Genomic DNA, 17,865 nt, shown 5'->3' with positions numbered 1-17,865 from the left:
AAGAAACCAATTTGAAATGATTCGAGCTTTGTGACATGGTGCATTATCCTGCTGGAAGTAGCCATCAGAGGATGGGTACATGGTGGTCATAAAGGGATGGACATGGTCAGAAACAATGCTCAGGTAGGCCGTGGCATTTAAACGATGCCCAATTGGCACTAAGGGGCCTAAAGTGTGCCAAGAAAACATCACCATTACACCACCACCACCAGCCTGCACAGTGGTAACAAGCAGTGTTGTGTGTAACGCGTTACAAAGTAACGCGTTACAGTAACGTAACTACTTTTTCGAGTAAAAAGTAGTGTAACGCGCTACTACTGAAAATTTGGTAACGAAACGTAGTTTCTTTTTCAATTCGGCGCAACGTTACTTTTCCCATGGATAAATTTGACAGCGACACTGCCTTCTCAGCTGCGCGCTTGAGAGAAGAGAACTGTTGAGAACTGTTACTATGGTAGTCTTCTACCAACCCTGGAGACCCTGATGTCAAGGACGCTCGCACTCCAAAATGACTGTCAAGGATGACAGCAGACCTACCGGGTATAATTGTACAGGTAAGCCAATTCGTAATAGCCTATCTGAAAGTTATATAGTAGCTACAGGCCTACATGTTGTATCCTAGTCATTAAAGAAAACAATTTAGTTTCATATTTATGTTTAATTAAAATAAAATACATTTTTTTGCGCAATATAACAGGAAACAAATGGAGTGGGCAGACATGATTTTGACCACTTTATTAAGATTGTTTTCGTAGAAAGCCTTTCTTTAAAGTGAATTTCGTTTTCTATTAATTGTATCTTAATTTTAATCGTTGTTTTATCAACCAATTGCCTGATTTTAATAAATAAGAAGTAAATATAGCATGCAATAATCATGACATGGATGCACCGGCGCGTGAACTGGAGCTCTCGCCTCATACTGTAAATGAACCGAAACTCAGATAAGCTACTTGCCTCACAGACCTGAGAAATATAGAAAGCTTGAAATGTGTACTTTTAAACAAAATATATATTTTTTTCTCTCAAAATCTCTTTTTCTCCTACTCCCTTGATAGAGTGAGTCGTATGTCTGAAAACTAAGCTTATGTCTTCTATATCATAGGCTATCAAGACGCATTTTGCACCAGTGTTGGAGAGCAGGGAAAGCTTTATTGGCTGCCTTGACGTTGCCGAAATTTAAAGTTCGGTGGATAGGGGGAGCGGAGCGGAGAGAAGCGGCGCGTGCGCTCTGCTCATCGCGGAGTGTTGCACTCTACCCCATGATGCAGTGCCGGTTGAGAATAAAAACAGAGAAGTTGCTGCACACAGCAGCGCCAATGAGAAGGACTTTTTTTCTTTTGAAATTGGTACTATTTTTTATAATAAAGAGCACAAAAGAAATACCTGTTATGTCCTCCATAGTATAACTTTATGTCTACACATTTAGGAACAGATATTGGGTTCTGCCCAAAGTCAAGCAACATAAAAGTAACGTAAAAGTAACGAGTAACGTAAAAAGTTACTTTCCAAAGGGGGTAACTAAGTAAAGAAACGGATTACTTTTTTAAAAAGTAACGAGTAACGAGCAAACACTACTTTTTAAAAGTAACTTCCCCAACACTGGTAACAAGGCATGATGGATCCATGTTCTCATTCTGTTTATGCCAAATTCTGACTCTACCATCTGAATGTCTCAACAGAAATCGAGACTCATCAGACCAGGCAACATTTTTCCAGTCTTCAACTGTCCAATTTTGGTGAGCTCGTGCAAATTGTAGCCTCTTTTTCCTATTTGTAGTGGAGATGAGTGGTACCCGGTGGGGTCTTCTGCTGTTGTAGCCCATCCGCCTCAAGGTTGTGTGTGTTGTGGCTTCACAAATGCTTTGCTGCATACCTTGGTTGTAACGAGTGGTTATTTCAGTCAAAGTTGCTCTTCTATCAGCTTGAATCAGTCGGCCCATTCTCCTCTGACCTCTAGCATCAACAAGGAATTTTCGCCCACAGGACTGCCGCATACTGGATGTTTTTCCCTTTTCACACCATTCTTTGTAAACCCTAGAAATGGTTGTGCGTGAAAATCCCAGTAACTGAGTAGACTGTGAAATACTCAGACCGGCCCGTCTGGCACCAACAACCATGCCACGCTCAAAATTGCTTAAATCACCTTTCTTTCCCATTCTGACATTCAGTTTGGAGTTCAGGAGATTGTCTTGACCAGGACCACACCCCTAAATGCATTGAAGCAACTGCCATGTGATTGGTTGATTAGATAATTGCATTAATGAGAAATTGAACAGGTGTTCCTAATAATCCTTTAGGTGAGTGTAGAATACTATTGTATTTTTAACAGACAACATTTATTAAAAAAATAATAATAATTTCAAACATTTCAACAAATCTACCAGCAAATACAGATGTGTATTCACTGTGTTTTTTCACTGACTCACACACACACACACACACACCTCCTCTTGCTGGGTATGTATCCAGTCTCCTCCAGTTCTCCATGTGGGGACAGTTTTCCGGCCTGCCACCATTCCTCATCACTGCAGTCAAACACCTGCAGAACGTCCCCAAACCTGAAGCTCACAGCCTGAGACAGGAACCCACAGTCTGCCGTTTTATCGTAGTCAAACAGAGCCCTGAAGACAGACAGACGGTCAGACAGACTGACGGTCAGACAGACGGACGGTCAGACATACGGACGGTCAGACAGACGGACGGTCAGACAGACAGACGGTCAGACAGACAAACGGTCAGACAGACAGATGGTCAGACAGACAGACGGACGGTCAGACAGACAGACGGTCAGACAGACAGACGGATGGTCAGACGGATGGTCAGACAGACAGACGGTCAGACAGACGGACGGTCAGACAGACAGACGGTCAGACAGACGGACGGTCAGACAGACAGACGGTCAGACAGACAAACGGTCAGACAGACAGACAGACAGACAGACAGACAGATGGTCAGACAGACAGACGGGCGGTCAGACAGACGGACGGTCAGACAGACGGTCAGACAGACAAACGGTCAGACAGACAGACAGACGGACGGTCAGATAGACGGACGGTCAGACAGACGGATGGTCAGACAGACAGACAGACAGACAGACAGACGTCAGACAGACGGACGGTCAGACAGACGGACGGTCAGACAGACGGACGGTCTGACAGACGGACGGTCAGACATACGGACGGTCAGACAGACGGACGGTCAGACAGACGGATGGTCAAACAGACAGACGGTCTGACAGACGGTCAGACAGACGGACGGTCAGACAGACAGATTGTCAGACAGACAGACGGACGGTCAGACAGACGGACAGTCAGACAGACAGACGGTCTGACAGACGGTCAGACAGACGGACGGACGGTCAGACAGACAGATGGTCAGACAGACAGACGGATGGTCAGACAGACAGACGGTCAGACAGACAGACGGACGGTCAGACAGACAGACAGACGGTCAGACAGACGGACGGTCAGACAGACGGTCAGACAGACGGTCAGACAGACGGTCGGATGGTCAAACTCAAAGTTTGTTTTGAGTCTGTGTGTGTTTCTGTCTTCAGTACCTGATGAAGAAGCTTCTCTTTCCACTCCGTAATGACGCCGCTGCAGAAACTAAACTGCTGTTCATCAGCTGCTCACGCAGGTCATGGATCTTCGCTTCGAACCGGCTGTACTCTAAACACACACACATGAACACACATGTGTCAGGCTCGCTGGGCTCTGATTCGTCAGTGCAGTTGTTTTAGCTATTTTAGCATTAGCATGTGCTGTGCGTCTCACCCTCGGGTCTGTACTGCGTGATGATGGTGACCGTCTGTCCTGCGTTCTTCAGTGCAGCGGCCGCCTGTTCATGTGTCGCATGACGCAGATCCACACCGTTCACCTGCAACAGCAACACCGAGTGAGTGACAGTCGTACAGCATGTCCCAGTAGACGTGTGTGTGGATCAGACGTACACTCAGGATCTGATCTCCTTTCTTCAGCTCTCCGCTCAGATCAGCTGCTCCTCCCGCTAAGATGAAGGAGATGAAGATCCCCTCGCCATCCTCACCGCCCACGATATTAAAGCCCAGACCGGTGGAGCCCCTGAGAATGACCACACGCCGCGGCTCCCTGATGGACATGAGCACAAGCTTACAGCACACCATATGAACCGTCGTCAACATTTGTTATGACATCTGCTTCAAACATTACAATGCTCATTATAACTTCTGTGAACTCTACAATAAGTAAATCCACTTCACCAGCTGATTACTCTTCAATGCCATAGAAATATTCAGAGCTATACCACAAAAACAGAAATTCAAACACAAAATTCTAAAGATGGCTGCACACTTGTTTCTCTGGTGCTTAAGAACTATAGAAGCAATAGAAAGTGTCTATGATATGTGCTAATTTGCATATTTGCATAAACATGAGTGTAGTCACCTGGGAATGTCCTCGTCTCCCAGCAAGAGGCCTTTAGGGATGGGCGAGTAATGGCGCGGAGACGAGGGACTGAGGGCTTGTGGGTAATCAGACATGTCCATATGAGGAGCATAGGCTGCAGAAAGGCACAGACGTCAGAGCGTGTGTGTGTGTGTGTGTGTGTGTGTGTGTGTGTGAGAGAGTGTGTGTGTGTGTGTATGCACTCACAGCTGGTGATGTCAGGAGGGTTGTAGGCGTCTTGATGATGATGATGATGATGAAGAATTTTGGCTACTCTCAGATACACAACTTCCCCAGTGTTTTTCAGCGCAGCTACTGCATCTTCATGCATCACGTCCTCTAGATACATGTTATTCACCTAAACACACACACACACACTTCATGACTGTAGATCATTTGATACAACTAACCTGCACCCCTGAACATCCATGACTACCATCGGTTGCCTCTCATACAGTGTTTTTACTGGCAAAACTGAGAGATTAACCACACTGAACCAGGGTTCCCTATCAGTCAGTCACGTTCGACATTACGTCAGAACTAACTGACGCAGGGGATCTCACTTGATAGCCCAATCACCTTCGAGTGGTAACAAAACAAGCCATTGGACATTGGCGAGTGAGATTTGCATGGCAAGCCACTCCCTGTACATGTATGGGTATATAAGCTTGTGTGTTTGATCACTTCAGCGCTCAGCCAATCCGCTTGCGTGTGAGCTGACAAGAAGGGGAAGCAGTTCTGTGTTGGTGAGACGGCGCGCATTTAGTGGTGTGTGTCGCATAAGAGAGCTTAACAGTTACACAGTTAAGAGTAGCGATCGCACCCCTGGGCACTTCAACTAATAAAAGAGCAGTTTCCTAAAAGAGCAAGCAAGGATGATGCTGCTTACCCGTCTTACAGCCACGATCACTGCTTTGCTGGTCTGGGCCGTAAGCTTGCTGAGCCAGCATTCGTTGATGACACATGTTCCCAATGCGAAAACATGACCATCGAAAATTGAAAAAGTCAAGTCAAGTCACCTTCATTAATATAGTGCTTTTAACAATATAGATTGTTTCAAAGCAGCTTTACAGTGGGGTTAGGGTTAGCCACAACCCACAATAGGAAATTAAAGTAACAGAGACTTTTTGGCTTTACAGCAGCTCTAGAATAAAGTTATTATCCAGCTAAAGTTATTTTTGATTGATTCACTTCCGTTGCGAAGATCATTAGTTATTAACTTAGGGGCCGCTAACACGACACCGTTCTAACAGAAAACCCTTAACGTGCTCCGGCCACTCATTCGCACAACAACAGTGCCTGGTAGCATCAATTGCCTGAAGTTGCTAGCAGTACTGCTGGCCCTGTGCCAGTTTTGACCATTGTTGCAGGGCAAGCATGTGCTGGTCTGGACGGACAACACAGTGACGGTGGCGTACATCAACCGCCAGGGTGGTCTACGTTCATGGCGCTTGTCGCAACTCACCCACCATCTCCTCCTCTAAAGTCAGCAGATACTCAGGTCACTCCATTCCATTTACATATTACGGGTGAGCACAATCGAGTAGCGGATGCACTCTCACAACAGCTCACACTCCCGGGAGAATGGAGACTTCACCCTCAGGTGGTCCAGTCATGTGGAGACATTCCAGACCTCTGGAACCTCTACGTGTGGTTTATGGACCGGACGATGCAGACTTAAGTGGTCTACCACCAGCAGTGGTGGACACAATCACTCAAGCCAGAGCCCTAGAGCCACAGTGCTGCTATTGCGGCACAGCATGATGCAGTAGACGGTAGGTCTTTGGGAAAGCATGACCTGATCATCAGGTTCCTGAGAGGTGCTAGGAGACTGAATCCTCCTCGGCCACACCTCATCCCCTCTTGGGACTTCTTTGTGGTACTTAAAGCCCTACAGAGAGCGCCCTTTGAGCCACTGCAGTCAGTTGAGCTTAAGATCCTGTTTCTCAAGACAACGCTCCTGACTGTGCACACGTGTATCAAGAAGGTGAGGTACCTGCATTTTTGGTCAGAGAAACATGCATGAAATTTGGACCTGCTGACTCTCACGTAATCCTGAGACCCCAGGCTGGATATGTGGCCAAAGTTCCCACCATTCCTTTCCGGCACCAGGTGGTGAACTTGCAAGCACTGCCCTTGGAGGAGGCAGACCCAGCATTCTAATCGCTGTGTCCTGTGCATATACGTGGACCGCATGCAGAGCTTTAGAAGCTCTTTGTCTCCTTTGGAGGTCAGCAGAAGGGAAAGGTTGTCCCCAAGCAGAGGTTGGCCCACTGGATAGTGGATGCCATCATCTTGGCGTAACAGTCCCAAGACCAGCCATGCCCCATTGGGCTGATTTCAAGCAGAAATCTGCAGAGCTGGGGGCTGGTAAATGTAAACACATTTACATTTACTGGAGAAGCTAAATGACTTTAAAATTGAAAATTGCAAAGTGAGTTTGTGCTTAAAACAAGAAGAAAAATCTGCCAGTGGGGTCAGAAAAATAACCTTCCCTCTGAATTAAGACTATTTTTCTGACCCCATTGGCAGAATGCATTTTTGTTTTTGACAATGACATTTATTGTTTGATGTTTTTTAAAGATCTACATTAAAAGTTTGTCTGTTATTGACATGCCCAAACTCACAGCGAGAATCTTGTCCCCGATCTGCAGCCGCCCGTCTTTATGCGCGGCTCCGCCTTCGATGATCTTGGTGACATAGATGCTGTTGTCGCCCGGGACGTGCTGGTTCCCGACGCCGCCCGCGATGCTGAAGCCCAGACCTGCGGCACAGGAGAGCAGCCAATCAGATCAGCTGAAAACATCAGCTTCGCACACCTGCTGCCCCTCACGCACCTTTAGGACCTTTGATGAGTTTCAGCTCTGTGATTTTCTCCGTGGACGGTTTATGACGCAACACGTAGAGTCGGACGATCGGCCCCGCCTCCTTCAGCGCCTCCACCGCAAAACTGTGAGTGACTTCGCGCACATCCACGTCATTCACGAAGAGAATGCTGTCGTTCACCCTGAAAGACACAGTGAATCTCACCTGTCCTGCCAATGCACCTCCACCCCAAAGTTCCATTACAGCGATTGGTGAAGATTGGTGCAGGAGTTTTACCTCAGCCGGCAGTCCTGTGCTGCAGCTCCTCCTGGAATGATCTTAGTGATGAAGATACTGGGATCGTCTCCTATGTGAGGGTTATCAGTCCCACCGGCTATACTGAAGCCCAGACCAGAGTTTCCCTAAACACACACACACTGATGTTCATGCAGAAGTGCTCAGATATGATCAAAGAGTTAAAAGTAAGAGACGTCTCAAACCCTCTCCAGTGTGATTTCCTCATATTCAACATCTCCGTCCATCCCGTTCATCTGAGACAGAGAGAGAGAGAGAGACATTCAACCATCAGTATCTTTATTCACTGAGCTTCTAATGTCTGTTCTGGGGCCCTATTTTAACGATCTGAAACGCAAGTATCAAACGCGAAACGCAAGTAACTTTGTGGGCGGGATCTTGGGCGCTGTTGCTATTATACCGGCAGGATAAATTACTCTTGCGCCCGACGCAAATCTAAAATGTGTTGGTCTGAAGTAGCTTCATTACTCATAGGTGTGGTTTGGGCTTAACGTGAAATAAACCAATCAGAGCGACATCTCACATTCCCTTTAAGAGCAGGCGCGCTTGTTCCATGGCGGATGCTATTATAATGGCAGATTTGACAGGCGCACGCCAGGAGCGGTTCACAGCCGAGGAGACCGATGTTCTCGTCAGGGCCATAAAACACAGAGAAGTGACATTGGGGATGGAGAAACACACACAAATTAGCTTCAGTTAAACAGGCATATAAAAATGTTGGTAAATGTGTAAGCTAGATTTATTTATTTTATCTTCATGGACACAACAATGATTTCCCTCGTGTGTTAATATTTTTCCTTGTAATAATGTATGACTTGCAAAAATGAAAACTGCTGCTTCTGTGTAGATGAGAGAATCAAAGTTTATGCATGTTGTGCACACGCTACATTATGGCCAAGCATGCGCCCTTAAAATAGCATCTGAATAACGCGCCGCTGACTTTAGACTAGGTTTCTCCTGGTCAGTGGCGGAATTGTTTTCTAAACCTGCAAAATAGCACCAGGGAACGTTTGCGCCGGAACACGCCTCCTCTCTTCGCTGAACCGCCCCGGGAGCGCAAGTTCATTCCCTAATTTACCGACGTGCGTCTGTGGAGGGAAAAGTCCACTGTGCGTCGGGTGCAAAATAGGAATGATACATGCGTCGGTGTACAAAGTCAATTGCGCTGGGTGCAAGATAGGGCCCCTGGTGTTATAATCAACACGCTGACACGTGATCTTTGATGGACTCAAACAAATCTCAGAAGAGTTTCAGTGACGCTCACAGAAACCATGAGTCCTTCATCACAAATGTTAAACTGAATGTCCATAAGGCTGAAACTGATGAGACGTGTGAAAAAACTGGAGGGGGCGGGGCTTGATCTTATCCATGAGGATTGATTGGATGGTGAAAGTGTCTCTATATGAAACATAAGAATGGCTGATGACATCAGATGCCAAGACAGGAAGCAACTTATTTGTGACCAAAGAATATGAAGATAAAGTAAGTATCTTTTTAGGTAATCAGAACAAGTAATCAGAAAAAGTGACAAGTGACTCTATTGTCTTCTGTAGAGCTGCTTTACAGAAACAATCTATAATGTATAAAGCACTATAAAAAAAGCTTTCCAAGAATCAGCCTCTCTCACACACACACAACATCATCAAACCACGTTAAAGACTCACAACCACTCTCCTAAACAACCTGAGAGAGACAAGCAGGGTAATTAACCTCCTGCTTATTTCAGTAACGGAGCTGAAGAACTTTAATTAAAGCAATTTGATGAGTTTGCTGTTACAGCGCTAGAGGGACTGCAGCAACACAGAGAGACGGACAGGACAGAGAGACAGACATGACAGAGAGACAGACAGGACACAGAGACAGACAGGACAGAGAGACAGACAGGACAGAGAGACAGACAGGACAGAGAGACAGACTGGACAGAGAGACAGACTGGGCAGAGAGACAGACAGGACACAGAGACAACAGGACACAAAGACAGACAGGACAGAGAGACAGACAGGACACAGAGACAGACAGGACACAGAGACAGATAGGACACAGAGACAGACAGGACACAGAGACAGCAGGACACAGAGACAGACAGGACAGAGAGACAGACAGGACACAGAGACAGACAGGACAGAGAGACGGACAGGTCACAGAGACAGACAGGACACAGAGACAACAGGACACAGAGACAGACAGGACAGAGAGACAGACTGGACAGAGAGACGGACAGGACACAGAGACAGACAGGACAGAGAGACAGACTGGACAGAGAGACGGACAGGACACAGAGACAACAGGACACAGAGACAGACAGGACAGAGAGACAGACAGGACAGAGAGACGGACAGGACACAGAGACGGACAGGAAAGAAAGACGGACAGGACACAGAGACGGACAGGAAAGAAAGACGGACAGGACACAGAGACGGACAGGAAAGAGAGACAGACAGACAGGACAGAGAGACAGACAGGACACAGAGACAACAGGACAGAGAGACAGACAGGACACAGAGACAACAGGACAGAGAGACAGACAGGACAGAGAGACAGACAGGACACAGAGACAGACAGGAAAGAGAGACGGACAGGACAGAGAGACAGACAGGACACAGAGACAACAGGACAGAGAGACAGACAGGACAGAGAGACAGACAGGACAGAGAGACAGACTGAACACAGAGACGGACAGGAAAGAGAGACGGACAGGACAGAGAGACAGACAGGACACAGAGACAACAGGACAGAGAGACAGACAGGACAGAGAGACAGACAGGACACAGAGACAACAGGACAGAGAGACAGACTGGACACAGAGACAGACAGGAAAGAGAGACGGACAGGAAAGAGAGACGGACAGGACAGAGAGACAGACAGGACAGAGAGACGGACAGGACACAGAGACAGACAGGACAGAGAGAGAGACAGGACACAGAGATGGACAGGAAAGAGAGACGGACAAGACAGAGAGACGGACAGGACAGAGAGACGGACAGGACACAGAGATGGACAGGACAGAGAGACAGACAGGACACAGAGACAGACAGGACAGAGAGACAGACAGGACACAGAGACGGACAGGAAAGAGAGACAGACAGGACAGAGAGACAGACAGGACAGAGAGACGGACAGGACAGAGAGACAGACAGGACACAGAGACAGACAGGACAGAGAGACAGACAGGACACAGAGACGGACAGGAAAGAGAGACAGACAGGACAGAGAGACAGACAGGACACAGAGACGGACAGGAAAGAGAGACAGACAGGACAGAGAGACAGACAGGACACAGAGACAGACAGGACAGAGAGACAGACAGGACACAGAGACAGACAGGACAGAGAGACAGACTGGACAGAGAGACAGACTGGACAGAGAGACAGACAGGACACAGAGACAACAGGACACAGAGACGGACAGGACAGAGAGACGGACAGGACACAGAGACAGACAGGACAGAGAGACAGACTGGACAGAGAGACAGACTGGACAGAGAGACAGACAGGACACAGAGACAACAGGACACAGAGACGGACAGGACAGAGAGACGGACAGGACACAGAGACAGACAGGACACAGAGACAGACAGGACAGACAGACAGGACACAGAGACAGACAGGACAGAGAGACAGACTGGACAGAGAGACAGACTGGACAGAGAGACAGACAGGACACAGAGACAACAGGACAGAGAGACAGACTGGACACAGAGACAGACAGGAAAGAGAGACGGACAGGAAAGAGAGACGGACAGGACAGAGAGACAGACAGGACAGAGAGACGGACAGGACACAGAGACAGACAGGACAGAGAGAGAGACAGGACACAGAGATGGACAGGAAAGAGAGACGGACAGGAAAGAGAGACGGACAGGACAGAGAGACAGACTGGACAGAGAGACGGACAGGACACAGAGATGGACAGGACAGAGAGACGGACAGGACAGAGAGACAGACAGGACACAGAGACGGACAGGAAAGAGAGACAGACAGGACAGAGAGACAGACAGGACAGAGAGACGGACAGGACAGAGAGACAGACAGGACACAGAGACAGACAGGACAGAGAGACAGACAGGACACAGAGACGGACAGGACACAGAGACAACAGGACAGAGAGACAGACAGGACAGAGAGACAGACAGGACACAGAGACGGACAGGAAAGAGAGACAGACAGGACAGAGAGACAGACAGGACACAGAGACAGACAGGACAGACAGACAGGACACAGAGACAGACAGGACAGAGAGACAGACTGGACAGAGAGACAGACTGGGCATAGAGAGAGACAGGACACAGAGACAACAGGACACAGAGACGGACAGGACAGAGAGACAGACAGGACAGAGAGACAGACGCCAGGACAGAGAGAAAAACAGGACACAGAGACAGAGAGAGAGAGAGACAGACAGGACAGAATGACGGACAGGACACAGAGACGGACAGGACAGAGAGACAGACAGACAGACAGAAAGACAGAAAGACAGACAGACAGGACAGAGAGACGGACAGGACAGAGAGAGACAGACAGACAGGACAAAGAGACAGACAGGACAGAATGACGAACAGGACAGAGAGACAGACAGACAGGACAGGACAGAGAGACAGACAGGACACAGAGACGGACAGAACAGAGAGACGGACAGGTCAGAGAGACAGACGCCAGGACAGAGAGAAAAACAGGACAGAGAGACAGAGAGAGAGAGAGACAGACAGGACAGAATGGCAGACAGGACACAGAGACAGACAGACAGACAGGACAGAGAGACAGACAGACAGACAGACAGAAAGACAGACAGACAGGACAGAGAGACGGACAGGACAGAGAGAGACAGACAGACAGGACAAAGAGACAGACAGGACAGAGAGACAGACAGACAGGACAGAGAGACGAACAGGACAGAGAGACAGAGAGACGAACAGGACAGAGAGACGAACAGGACAGAGAGACAGACAGACAGGACAGAGAGACGAACAGGACAGAGAGACGAACAGGACAGAGAGACAGACAGGACAGAGAGACGAACAGGACAGAGAGACGAACAGGACAGAGAGACGAACAGGACAGAGAGACGAACAGGACAGAGAGACAGACAGACAGGACAGGACAGAGAGACAGACAGGACAGAGGATGGCATGGCAACATATGATGAGTCCTCTTTGAAAATCCAGTTTATTAGGAATTAGCATTTCCATGGTAACAGTGCCATCCTCTCATCACAGGCCAAATGTCCATAAGCAAGAGATCACACTCACACACACTCATGCATGACATCACATTGATCACGCATGCAGTTGCCATGACAACATCTTCACAGGATGCATCACACTATCACTCTGGTCACCATAGAGACGATGCAGTCCTCAGCAGAAATTTGGCAACAATCAACAAGACACACAACAAGAACACAGTCTTACCATAACAATACACCATTTACACCGGTAACCTCATCACAACATGATTTCTGTTAGTAACAGACACTAACATGATGGTAGTAGCATGGTATTCCTTGAAGTAACACACACACACAAGCACACAGCTGTCTCACACTCACACAAACACACTCACAGCTGTCTCACTCACAAACACACACACACACACACACACTCGCAGCTCTCACACACACACACACACACACACACTCACAGCTGTCTCACACACACACACACTCACAGATGTCTCTCTCACACACACACACACACACACTCATAGTTTTTCTCTCACACACACACAAACACTCGAAGCTGTCTCTCTCACACACACTCACTTATCACACACTGTCTTACACACACACACCCACAGCTGTCTCACACACACACACACTCACAGCTGTCTCTCACACACACACACTCACACACACACACACACACAAACAAACAGCTGTCTCTCTCTCACACACGCACACACACACTAATAGCTGTCTCACACACACACTCAAAGCTGTCTCACACTCACTTATAACACTCACACTCATAGCTGTCTTACACACACACTGACAGCTGTCTCACACACACACACTCACTTATCTCACTCACACTTACAGCTGTCTCACACACAGCTGTCTCACACACACATACACACACTCGCACACTCTCTCACCGTCACGCTCTGTCTGTGTCTCTTGGCTTTGCGCACGTTGCTGATGAATCTTCGGCCCATCTTCTTTGCATACCAAACGGAGACGAACATGACGTCAGAACCGCGGGATTACATCACACACACACACACACACAGTCACACCGACTCCGAAACAAACCGAATCAATCAGAGTCCAAGAGGGAGATTTCAGAGAGAATCCACCAGCCGCTGACTGGCGCTCAACCACTGACAGATGCTGAGCGATGCTGACAGATGATGATGCTGATGAAGGTGATGGTGAAGATGAAGGTGATGATGACAACAGTTCCAGTGTGTCAATGTCGTTTCATCTTCTGCTTCATCCCGAATCAGGAGAGCAAAAAGAGCCGAGAGATACACAGAAATGAGCTACAGACGCGCTCGAGGAGCTTCATCCTGCTGCCGCGAGAGCGATTCACACACACACACACACACACACTCACAGTGTCTCTCCCGTGCGCGCTCTCTCGCTCTCTCTCTCCCAGAATTTTCATAGGAAACCATGAAGCAGATTAAAGAATAGAATAGAATAGAATAGAATAGAATAGAATAGAATAGAGATGCCGTACCGTAAGTGATTTTTGAGACACTACGCAAAATCAAGAAAAACATTCAATAAAGGGTTACATCACATAACGTGCGCTCTCTCTCTCTCTCTCTCTCTCTCTCTCTCTCTCTCTCCCTCACTGGAATAAAAAAAACATGAAGTGGTCCTGTTGCTATGGAGACCAACATCCCTTCCATCACTATGGCGATATTTGTGCTGGTGTGAGAGCAGGATAGGGAGATGGAGAACAAGCTGTCTGTCTGTTCACCTGGAGTCACATGACTCTTGTGGAAACATCTGGAATAACATACCTGTGCTGACAGAAATCTGACGAGCAGGTTCTACGGTTAACCCTCTGGGGTCTAAGGGGTTTTTGGGGTCCTTGAGATGTTCTGACATGCCCTGACATTTGTGCTTTTTTCAGTTGCTTATAAACATATTAATGGCAAAGGTGTAATTACACTCTATTTAGCACAAACAGGGCTACCATAATATGTGAGCAATGTGCATGTACATGTTTGTATTTTTGAGAGAATAATGTTTATGCATGGTTATTGAAAAAACTAAAAAATAAAGTTTCTGAAATAAGGCCACAAAACACATACTAAATATGTGTCAATAAGACTTTTGACTAATGGATGTCGTTGCCTAGGGTTTTTTCTTCAAAATGATGTGAAAATCATCCTGCCTAATCATTCACATAACACAATACATTGATTTAAATCTTGTAAAACACTTAAAATATGGCAATATGCGCAAAGGGCGTCAACGAACCAACACCATCATGCATATTTAGTGGTTCACACCTGAGGAGACAATGGGGCCCGCATACTTAATGAGCCATTCATTCAGGTGTGTCACCTATAGCCACAAGAAAGAATGCAAGAGCATTGGTTCACAGTTGGAAGCATCTCAATTTTATTTTATTTTTCCACAAATTGTGCTTGCAAATTGTATAATATCCAAGGAAAACATGTCTAGTAATTGTGCAGTTAATTCTCATACTGTATTTTCAGTTTTGGAATATGTATCCTCTCCCCAAATTTGTCAATAATAAAACACAATAAAAATTATTTAAAGAAAAGGCTTATATTTACCTTTTAACATTTGTTTACATCTACCTTGTAAATATATATTCTTTTTTTATTAAAAACGTTACAATTACAACAACAATTCAAGTGTAATCTTTCTTTGTAAAAACTAAAGTATACATTTTATCATACATATTTCAAAGTTAAGGATTCATTACTTTGAATATAGCCTACATTGACAAAACATACTATATTTAACATATTAGCAAAAATTGGCAAACAAAAGCTTATTTGAGGTGGCAGATATTTTACAGTAAAAATATATAATCTATCCAAAACTAGTCAATGAAATGTTGTCTTTCATATGTCTGTAACATAGGTCTTTCGTTTTTATTATAAGGAATATAAATGTTAATTTGCAGTTTAATACGTTGCTTATACAAATACATTTTATTTCAACATATTTCAGTCGATTTTTACTCATCTCAGTATAGCAATACAGTTTGCTAAAAGCAGATCATTCATTCACACACAGAAACGCGAGTGTGCGAGCCGTGGTAAACAGCGCATCTCTGCCGTTCATTCATTCACACAGAAACGCGATTCACTTGAGAATGAAAAAAACTTACTACAGTATTCCTCAGCTCAGCTGCATCTGCTCCTCGAAATACCAGCACTTCTGAAGTACATTTTCCATTATTATTATTATTCCTCACGGCGCCGCGAGACGGTGTAAACAAGTACAATGATCTGTATAAGCTTGATGTGTTTTCTCGAGCTGACATGGGGGCGTTCACAGTTTGCACGGATCGCCTCAGTCATTTGCGTTTGAATAGCGCGCGCTCTCCGTGGGCGGGGTCACATTAAAAATAATTAGCTGAGATGAGAACGACTGACATCTCTCTCTTTTCATGAAGATTACATAAACAGAGAATATTTGTTTTTTATAAAAAATACTTCATTTAAAAGAAGAGAATTCAAGCTTCATGCCTGTGTGTCTGTATGTCTGTTTGACTGAGTATTCGCTGAGTTATGGTTCATTTTCGGACGCGTTTCAGAATGGACTTCACTGACAGAGAGAAAGCAGAACTCGCATCATGTTTATTTTTCTTTATTTGGCGAAAAGCACAACACTTTGTTTTTATTGTGAGTATACACAAAAATAATACACACTTAACAGGATCGATTGATGTATAACACAAGCATATAAGATAAAAATTTATTTTTTTTTATATTTATTTTTTGCATTGATAAGGGAAAAAACGAGCCTATCGCGCCGGCGCGATAGCTGACCTCAGGGGGTTAAAGGGTATACGTATAAGCATGACGTCACACAGCAACTTTAACCGACCAACTACCACCCACTTACAAAGGAACACGATCTGACTGACAGCTAACGTAACTAATCAGAGAAAGAACTGACGATTAGAGGCGGGTCCATCTCAAACCACACTCAGAAAACTCAGACACATAATGTGATCAAATGCAGTGACTAGTTCTCCCTCTGCAGTGTCTGCAGGAAAGATTGGAGCTGGCGCGTGTTTTGTTCCCAAATGCAGGATATAAGCGACCCAAACTTAGGGCGTTTTCACACCTGAGAGTCCGCACCAAGGTCCGAAACAAAGTTCATGTTTTGATACATTTTATAAATTCAGTAAGTTTTGGTTTGGTTTCACACTGCAATTATGCGAGCGCACTAAAGAACTTTACATGGCATACTTGCGTCCTGTCGTCATCATCTATGTGGGCTGCATCTTGACATTGATTGTTTGTAACACGTCAGCGTTAATTCGGCGGGTAACTTTGACAAGAATGAATGAACAGACGCATATCGTTGCCACTATACTGTTATTATTACACATTACTCATGTTATTATGAGCTGTTGTGGAAAACACTGGATCGAGAGCTGCTCACTTGTAAATGAACACAACAGTGCAGCGCTTCACTCTGAAACCAGCATCAAACTATATATTTATATATTTATAAATACAGATCATGCAGTGCTGTCAGAAGTTACAGCATCCATGCATGAAATACATGTTCTTTTGAGAAAAAACATACAATGTTTTTTTCTCAAAAGAACATGTTGGTGGATATTCTCCTAGTTTTAAAATACACCCTTTTTGAGATATATCCTTTCATGCGAGGTGTAATAAAAGCTGTTTGTGGATGTAAAAGGTCCGCAAAGTTTCAAAGATTAAAGTGCAGATAAATGGATTTTCTGTCTCCTGAAAGAAAAAAGTGATTCTGAACTGAAACGAGTCATCAGCAATTCAGTCTCACTCCTGCTGAGTCTACGTAGGTTTGTTACTCATTTGCATAATGCCAGCCTCTGGTCTTGATTGGTCGAACAGCGTCTCTTTGCTCCGCCCTCAAACACTGTAGTTTATCTGAGACTGGAAGATTTGGTTCGTGTTGTTCGTGTCGAGAAGACGCTGTTTCTGCTGACAAAGCAAATCCACTTTGATGAGATTGATACGGTAAAACCCACGCCATCGTTACTGTTCGTATCACTGTGATCAAGAGTTTCAGATCACTGAGATTCAGATATGATAATGAGCATTTGCTTTCTGACCAACCAGAGCAGAGCAGCTCTCAGAGAGGCGGGGTTTAGAGAGACTAAATCTTTATCGAA

General features: G+C 45.7%; 1 protein-coding gene across 6 annotated transcripts in view; it reads right to left on the bottom strand.

Annotated features, from left to right (window-relative positions):
• Positions 1–17,865, bottom strand: part of dlg4b (discs, large homolog 4b) — a 55,478-nt gene that overhangs the window by 7,131 nt on the left and 30,482 nt on the right. For 4 of the 6 annotated variants that reach the window (XM_084098112.1, XM_084098113.1, XM_084098114.1 and 1 more), the window contains 10 exons: positions 7,730–7,780; positions 7,527–7,651; positions 7,262–7,431; positions 7,052–7,188; positions 4,632–4,782; positions 4,425–4,539; positions 3,953–4,109; positions 3,777–3,879; positions 3,560–3,671; positions 2,445–2,621 (listed from right to left, as the gene is read on the bottom strand). In XM_084098112.1, coding sequence (XP_083954238.1) covers positions 2,445–2,621; positions 3,560–3,671; positions 3,777–3,879; positions 3,953–4,109; positions 4,425–4,539; positions 4,632–4,782; positions 7,052–7,188; positions 7,262–7,431; positions 7,527–7,651; positions 7,730–7,780 — 1,298 coding nt within the window. Of the gene's footprint in view, positions 1–2,444; positions 2,622–3,559; positions 3,672–3,776; positions 3,880–3,952; positions 4,110–4,424; positions 4,540–4,631; positions 4,783–7,051; positions 7,189–7,261; positions 7,432–7,526; positions 7,652–7,729; positions 7,781–13,633; positions 14,082–17,865 lie in introns of those variants that run through there. The other 2 variants (XM_084098117.1, XM_084098116.1) reach the window with 2 other exon arrangements.

The sequence above is a fragment of the Abramis brama genome (genome assembly GCF_963993115.1).
Source record: "Abramis brama genome assembly, chromosome: 22".
NCBI classification, from domain to species: Eukaryota; Metazoa; Chordata; class Actinopteri; order Cypriniformes; family Leuciscidae; genus Abramis; species Abramis brama.
This window is presented reverse-complemented; position numbering and strand designations above follow the sequence as displayed.